This window comes from Clupea harengus, chromosome 3, assembly GCF_900700415.2.
Source record: "Clupea harengus chromosome 3, Ch_v2.0.2, whole genome shotgun sequence".
NCBI classification, from domain to species: Eukaryota; Metazoa; Chordata; class Actinopteri; order Clupeiformes; family Clupeidae; genus Clupea; species Clupea harengus.
In genome coordinates, this window is record NC_045154.1 from 21093828 (window position 1) to 21101907 (window position 8080).

Below are 8080 nucleotides of genomic sequence, written 5' to 3' on the forward strand. Positions count from 1 at the left end.
AGGCAATTGATTACCTCAATTACATTGAGTTTAACTTACTCAAAATCAAAAGTCATGAACATCTAATATTGAACAGCATTGTCTTGCCCGCTCCCTTTTAGCACACTGCAATATTAAAATTAAATAGAAAAATAAATAAAAACATCTATAAATCAAAATCAAAGCCTCCCTCTCCTCCTCCATCAGTCACCTCCCTCTCTCCTCCTCCATCAGTCACCTCCCTCTCCACCTCCTCCATCAGTCACCTCCCTCTCTCCTCCATCAGTCACCTCCTCTCCACCTCCCCATCAGTCACCTCCTCTCCACCTCCTCCATCAGTCACCTCCCTCTCCACCTCCTCCATCAGTCACCTCCCTCTCCACCTCCTCCATCAGTCACCTCCCTCTCCACCTCCTCCATCAGTCACCTCCCTCTTATCCTCCCTCTCCACCTCCTCCATCAGTCACCTCCCTCTCCACCTCCTCCATCAGTCACCTCCTCTCCTCCCCATCAGTCACCTCCCTCTTCCTCCCTCTCCACCTCCTCCATCAGTCACCTCCCTCTCTCCTCCCTCTCCTCCATTAGTCACCTCCCTCTCCTCCTCCTCTCCACCTCCCTCTCCACCTCCTCCATCAGTCACTTACATCAACAAGTCATTCTTGAGGGTCTGCAACCTGGGTGACAGTTTACCACTTTCTAGACCAAGTAAAATCTTTTCAGTGAATTCAAAAGTGTTGGTCAGTGCTTTGGGGTAGCTGAGGTGTAGTGCATATATCAGTCCAAAGATTACCAGGAAGGCATCGCTAAGTCTGGGGAGGCTGACCACGGCATCACTTTCAATGATTACAGAGATTCTCACAGGGTGGTGGTGAACTGGACGTGTGTCATTGTCACTGATGACCGTAAGGAGGGCCACTGCAACGCCATCAAGCTCCAGCTCATCAGACTCGTCCTGAATGATTGAAAAAGAGATGCTAATCACAAACTAACACAAAACTAAACTAAACCAATACCAACACAATGAGACCCAAGGGAGACTTGGGTCTCATTGTAAGAGGTGAAAAACATAAGATTCATGTTCTGCACACACGAATCAGCCAAATTACCAGAGAACCTAAGTGGTGTGAGAGAGACTGAAACCAAGCTAAAGGACATTTACAGGAAAATGTTTTACTTAACATCTTATCACTTGCCAATACATGGAAACTGTATGGGTAGACTAAACAAAGGTAAGTCCTAAAAGATATTAGTATTTTGATGGACAGTTTACATTATACACAGTAGAATCCGTTAGTGACTTAAGGAGACTCACTGTGCAGGTTCTGAAAAATCCAGAAACGTCCTCGTGCAGATACACTGGAAGGGCGTGGAGAACAGTAATGCGCTTGGTGTGGATGTCATGGATTTCCTATTAAGATAAAAACAGAATTGTACATACTGAAGAGTTTACTGAACAAAGCTGATTTTTAAACAGTCCAATTAGAACATATGTTCACAAATAACCTGTTCACATCTTTAATGTAATCAGACAAATGGCAAACACAAAGTGGACTAATTGCAAAATTCACAAAGCTCATTTGAGTCATTGAACATGTTCAAAGTTCCACCGGTTCAACCTATGAAGTGTGTAATAATCTATTTACCAGTTCATCGTGGATTTTTAAAATTTCAGCCAGAGCATCTGCTGTCTTTCCAGTTTTTGATGCCTTCTGTCTGAATAAGGTCATCAGTCGAGGAAGATGGCGGTCAAGCTCAGCATAGAATGTGTTGGGCAGGTTCTGATTCGTAATCCGCTGGAACTCTGCATACAACTACATTAAAATGTAGCAGGAGAATACAGCAACAACACTTTAAAAAAACAGTTCAATTTGAAGAATCTAGCACACCTTTATAAAGCAGAAAATAGCAGCCAAATAAGTAAGAATCACAATTATTTTCTCAAAAGAGAGCGCTGATCCATATTACCTCAGACTCTATTTTGAGAGCAGGCCAGAGGTCCATGAGCTCGTTCACTGGTGGGCAGGACATCACTATGGTCTGTCGGCGTAGGGGAAATGTGGTCTCCATCATCTTTCTAATGAGGGGCAGGTTCTTCTCAGTCTTCTTGACTTCTTCAACAATTGTCTGCCTCAACTGCTCAAGGCTTGAAGGATCCTTTCCTTGGGGAAAGTTTGGTAGGAAGTTGACTTCTGCTCGCTTGGGTCTTTTAATGTTGGAATGTGAAGATTCATTTTCAGGATAACTTCTACTTCTTTTTCCAGCATTAACAGTGACCTCCTGACATCCAGCCCGTCTCATCTTGTTCCTGAAATTGCCCATCTTAAACTTGATGGAGTTTTTCCATCCATTCCAGCCAGTCTCAGATCCTGCTTCCTTCAAGCAGGGATGTTTGGCTACAAGAGCCTCAGCAGCCTTTGCAATCTCTTTATCACTTGGGTAAGCCTTAAAACCATATATAGTAGATGCAAGCTTTTCTAAAATGTCGTGCTTTAGGTCTCTTGTCAACTTAAGGTGCGTGTTGTTCTTCTTATATTCCGCATTTCCATCTCTAAGTTTTAGTTCAACATCAAATGCAAATGTGGGAACAGGGAAAGGACCTGGAGGCCACCTGCTGAGACGCTCTGGAGATGACACATCTGAAAGTAGAACAGTAGATGCAATAGAGCTGGAGTCTTGTGAAAGTGAGATGTGCACAACAGCTTTTTGTGGCAATTCCTCAATGTCTGTAAGGGAAGTAAGTTTCCCTTCAAAGTCTGGATCTTCGTAAAGCAAATCGAAGTCAAGGTTGATTTCCAGCTGTTCTTTTATAATGTTGATCAGTGCATCAACAGAGGCTGGTCGTGAGCTGAGTTTTAATTTTCTAGCCTGGTCTGGTCTCAACAACACGAAGAATCATTGGTTGTGGGGATGCAGCTGCCATTGTGCTAATGAAAAGACAAAATCAGATTGTTAAAGAGTACCGCTTATAGTATATACAGCTTATAAATTGCTTAATTCCACTGAGAGTGATAAAGACACAATAACTGATAAATAAAAGAACCATTCATTATTACCTGAACTCAGTTCTGTCTCACTTGAATGAACCGCTTGGGGTCAGCAGCAGCGAGCCGTCTATCTTGTATGCAGAGAGAGGGACTGTATCATTCAGACCAGACTGCAGGTTGGATCGACAGGCTTATGTCTGCAGTTGACAGCTCATAGGACCGTAGATGTTCTACATACCAGGAGTCATAATCACAACACAGAAAAGATACGTTGTGATTCACAAGAAAGATCTCTTCTATTTGCCAAATTTCGACAGTCCACCACTGACTCCTACCAGACAGAAACATTCCACAGACATAGTCTGTGCCATTCAATGGTCACATTTGTTGTCTTGTAGATTGTGTCACTAGTTTGTTTGTTCTCGTAATGTGTACTTGAGCAAACCTCTGGTAGAGCTGAAACCAAACAGAGTTTTTAAACATTTTTTTAAGACAAATCTTGAATGAAATGTCTTAATGAAAGAGGGGTGGTTGATAGAGGAATTCACATTCATTGGATTACCTGGTATCTTTATCACATCTCCAGTTGTCTTCCTTAAACTGTCTTAACTTCATGAAACTGGAACAGGGAGATGAAAGGGCATAAACTGATCTGAAACTGAACAATTAGAAAGCCATTCAAAGAGTGTCAAATTATAAATACTTCCATTCATAAATTCCCTGTTAATGATCTTTTCATTTGATCCCCAGTTGTCAAGCTACTAAAGCCATCAAGCAAAATTAACCTTAGCCTACTGTAACGAAAAGCAGCAGCACTTGCCACTTATCTGCATGGTTAATCAACAATAATGGCATTTATTTTATTTTAAAAACGACGCAGCACAAGTGGGCGGGCAGTTGAACGTGAACTCTTAGTGTAGGAACTCAGTTTGAGCTAAAGAGGCCCTATTATGCTCGTTCATTGCTCTTTTAATAACCTTTAAAAAGGCTACGGTGGACGTAAATGGCCCATGCGTTCGACTTTACGCACTACTAAAAAATAAGCGGTTGCACCAAGCAGAGTTTCAACGTAACACTTAGTTATAACTTAACATTTACACGTCCTCACTATTAGGTGCAAGTTCCATTTAGTACGTTAAAATACGTTACCCAATACAAAATACATCTATCAATAGTAAACTGAGACTTATGGCAAATACAATTTTAGTCTGTATCATGAAGGGAAAGTCCCCCAAAAACACGCTGTGGCTGCTAGCGGAATGAGGGGTGGGGGGTAGCACTAGCAACACATTCTTTGAATGTTTTAAACACCCAATTCTTAAACATAATATAATCATGCCGCACACCATTGCTTGTAAGCTTAGGTCGCCAGGATTCATTCAAGACCACTCACGAAGAATATGGTTGCTCGCAGCCGTAATAGTCTAGTGACTGGAGTGTGTAACATTAGTGGTCCGCTAAGTGGCTAGCCCTTTAGCAGCTAACCTATATCTGACTTAACGTCACCAAGTTGGCAATGCCCTACAAGACTCCCGTGATAAGCCAGTGAAGGGCGGGGGCTTAGAGAAGGTCTACGCTCTTTGAGACAAACACACCAACAAATGTATGAAAGAAGTAAAAGTGAATAAATATTAACATTCAAAACTTACAGTAAGTCGAGTAATGCCTGAATGCTGCCGTGTAGGTAGTAACTTTCTGCAGGCCTTCTGTTGCTTCCCGCCAAACTCTCAACCGTTTTAAACTTTTCAGTTTTTTTTTCCAGAGCTAAGGAATCAGTGTAGTATGCGCATTAGCACCGCCTTCTGCTTCGGAAGGCGAATCAGAGATTAACTTGGAATAAATAATGATCCCTGCAGCTACTTAACACTTAAGTAAAAATTATTGAGAATAAAAATAAAAAAATGACGAATTGATGAAGCACTTTGAGATTTTATTGTATTTTAGCATGTGCTATATAAATTAGGTTTATTTTTAAATCATCCCTTTTTTGAAACAATAGAAATAACAGGACTTTATCATTATTAGCATGCAATTACTTAACTCTATTAATTTTTACTTAAGTTATGTTTTTAAGTAATGCTTACTTATACACAAAATAGTTCCATTTAATCAAAAATGATTAGTTAAAATTACTCAAAAAGGAAGAACATGTTACACCAACTTGACATAATTAAGTTAGTAGAACTTTTTCTAAAACTTTGAGTATACACTACTTAATCTATTTAATTACTTTGGACGTTCGGGTTTACAGTGTATGCGGAGTTCCGCAAAGCCCTAGCTTGTTTGCGCGTTTCCCCTCCGGGCGTTCGTCTAGAAACCTAACGAGTTTTTCCAAGGACGAGGAGCGTGTGCGGGCAGTTAATGCCGCTCTCTCTGCCTGTTAGAGTAGCCTACCTCCTCTCTCCGCTAAATTTGCAATTTCACCGGCACGCAGGCGAGGCGTCTAACACGAAAGGATGTTTGAATGCCACTCCTCCATTAGATCCAACAACCCTGGAGGTTTGGGTCCTGCTTATGTGGAAAATGCATGATAAGGTCCTTTATTGTAGCCTATTATACATGTGCTGTTCACATAATTCAACATTTCCTATAACTATATGTGCCGGATTAGTCCATGACTTTCAAACGACTCCAATTGTAAACTGCAGTCTTTCTGGTTGTGTTGAAATCAGTGAAGTTTTAGTTTATCTTATAAATCTCTTTCGCATTGAGGACTGGCCTATTGTCACTTAGGGACTCGAGTCTTTATCCGACACAATCCTAACTACTGCCATAACAAGAGAACAGAGAATACACAAGGAATACACATACTGGTAGATATCGCATGTTGCTGACGAGTGAAAAGATGCAATTAGCGCCGCTCGATATGAAGTCACCCCCAGTGCCCCGCATCAGAGAAGAGCTGAGTATGTGACTGTGCGGAGCCCTCATCCGGTCGGAGGCGTACAGTAGATCGCCCTGAAGTCATTCATCTCTATCCGCTGGACCCGAATGTAATTTCTCGACTAGAAAGAGACCATCTGTGCCGGTGTGACTTCGGTGCTACTGCGTACCGGCTACCGGGGTACTTGAGCCAAATAATGTTATGAAACACGCAAGCACTTCGCAAACTTGAACGCAAGCTGACAGGCACGCACACACACACACAGTTTCTGCAGCAGCGCGCAGCGTACGGGACACTAGCCTCTCTTCTGCGTAGCGCAGAGTGTTTTACGCGTTTTGAGAGAGGTGAAGAAATGGTCGTCACAAAAGGTCGACTGTCTGGAGTGGACTGAGTCGGATATTCCCAATATCCCTGGGTCCAGAGGTTGGAATACAAGACTCTGTGGACTATTACGGGGCGCTGACCGTTTATCAAAAAGTGATTACCGAGAGCTGGGATGCCTTGTCTCTCCAAAGGATGGTAAGAGGTAGCATTTATTTTCCACTGACTACAATTTTCCGTGTTCGGACGCTCTATAACTTGATTAGGATTATTTTTTTACAGTACATTCTACAAAGTAGCCGATAGACCCATATATCTCGACTGACAACCACGAGTTTAAAGTCGTTTGCTATGACTACTTTAAATTCAACTCTGTAAATTTGACGCGCATGATTGATGTGTTCTGAAACAGTATTGGAGGATGATAAAGTTGGTATACCTGAGGACACTGAGACGATAACTTGTAACGTGGATGTTACTGGGGAAAGTTGGAACAATTTGAATTCTATACGTCTAATTACTTGCAGTTGCCAGTCAGAATTAGTTTTACCCACCTGCCTCGTGAAGATAGATTAAGTGGGGAACGACTTGTTATTCAACATGTAGGCACCGTTTGCAGTGAAGGTGTCCGTAATGTGATGGATGCCTCTCGTGCCCCGCTTCGGTCCTGTAGATAATTTCGTATTCCAGGGGATGTTCGTTTATCGGCAGAGCAATTATTCTAACTTGCGCGTGTGGAGCACACTCTACAGTAGTCTTGGTCTTCGTATAGCAAACGTGACATTTCCATACGTTTCAGTCAAAATAAAGACAGAAACAGATGCATAGTTATGCGGTTGTCTGCAGAACATGTCTGTGCACTGCGCCGAGCTGAGAATGTTCTGGTGACACTACTGCACACATTTAAAACACGTTACTCAATTCACCAGCCACAGAGTAGAACTAACCCTCTTGTAACAGAGAACAAATTGGTAGTTTTAATCAATAGTTAACAGCAACCATAACAGCATTCCACCACACATTTGAGATCAGCACCAAAGTAACGGCCAGTAGCGATGTTGCCACAAAAATAACGTTCAGTAGCGACGTATTAAATTCTTCTCACACCTCAAGGATTATCGTTGTGTATTCAACCCTTGATTCACTCCTCCCAGTGCGTTACCCAGGTTACGGAGGGTTAACTCTTTTTCAGTGCGCCGTCACAGCTGATGTCAAGTGTTTCAAACGAGCTTGGCATAGAAAACTAAATTTGAGAATATCACTAGTCTAAATATTTTGCTTTTGATTCCAACATGGAAGACTGCACATGACTTTCTACATATAAGGTAACCAGACAGCAACCATGAGTTATTTGGTGGACATCCCTGTATTCCAAGACCACATTTAATAGTATGACCATGTATTGGTTTTCTGTATTTATATACTGTTTTGTTGATAAACAGTTCTGGGAACAGTGTTATAACTCCTGTGACTGTACATAGGAGATACCTGAGATGTATCTGTTTTTTAAGAGTGACACAAAAGAGATAGATAGAGAGATAGAGAAGAGATAGAGAAGATGTCGTTGAGGGCTGAGTGTGTTTTTCTGTCCCGTCTCTTCTACAGTGTGTGTGTGACATCAACTGCTCGGAATTGTGCTGAGCCCAGCAGCAGGCAAACTGAGGCCCCATCACCCCCAGCCCCCATCGGATGAACGCCCCATTCCCAAGAGGGGGTGCGTTTAATGCAGCCTCTCTACTGTCCCTAACCTGTCACCTTTGACCCCTCACCTTTGACCCCGGGAGCGGCCCTGTCGCCCCCGAACGCCAGCCGTCGCCATGCCGATCATCAGCAACGCCAACCACGACTTCAGCAACCTGTCGATGAGCGACGACAGCAGCCTGGACCAGATCTTTACCGAGATCCCAGAGAC

At 42.6% G+C, this 8080-nt stretch overlaps 2 protein-coding genes across 3 annotated transcripts in view; one reads left to right on the forward strand and one right to left on the reverse strand.

The window, feature by feature from the left end:
• Positions 1 to 518: 518 nt before the first annotated feature.
• On the reverse strand, positions 519 to 2848 carry LOC116220023. 2 transcript variants are annotated; one of them, XM_031564920.1, is made up of 5 exons: positions 1945 to 2848; positions 1623 to 1790; positions 1292 to 1387; positions 592 to 931; positions 519 to 535 (listed from the first exon to the last, which is right to left on the reverse strand). In XM_031564920.1, the coding sequence occupies exons 1-4, from the start codon at positions 2296 to 2298 to the stop codon at positions 620 to 622; spliced, it is 930 nt and encodes a 309-aa protein (XP_031420780.1). In that variant the 5' UTR covers positions 2299 to 2848; the 3' UTR covers positions 519 to 535; positions 592 to 619. The 2 variants fall into 2 exon arrangements, with proteins under 2 accessions (XP_031420780.1, XP_042563384.1); XM_042707450.1 differs by lacking the exon at positions 519 to 535 and having other exon boundaries at positions 574 to 931.
• A 2384-nt stretch (positions 2849 to 5232) lies between these two features.
• kcng4a (potassium voltage-gated channel, subfamily G, member 4a) overlaps positions 5233 to 8080 on the forward strand; it is a 22290-nt gene continuing 19442 nt past the window's right edge. The window contains exons 1-2 of the mRNA XM_012842477.3: positions 5233 to 6366; positions 7774 to 8080. The exon at positions 7774 to 8080 is cut by the window's right edge and continues 655 nt beyond it. Of these exons, the coding sequence (XP_012697931.1) occupies positions 7986 to 8080 (95 nt within the window). The 5' untranslated portion in view covers positions 5233 to 6366; positions 7774 to 7985. The remainder of the gene's footprint in view (positions 6367 to 7773) is intronic.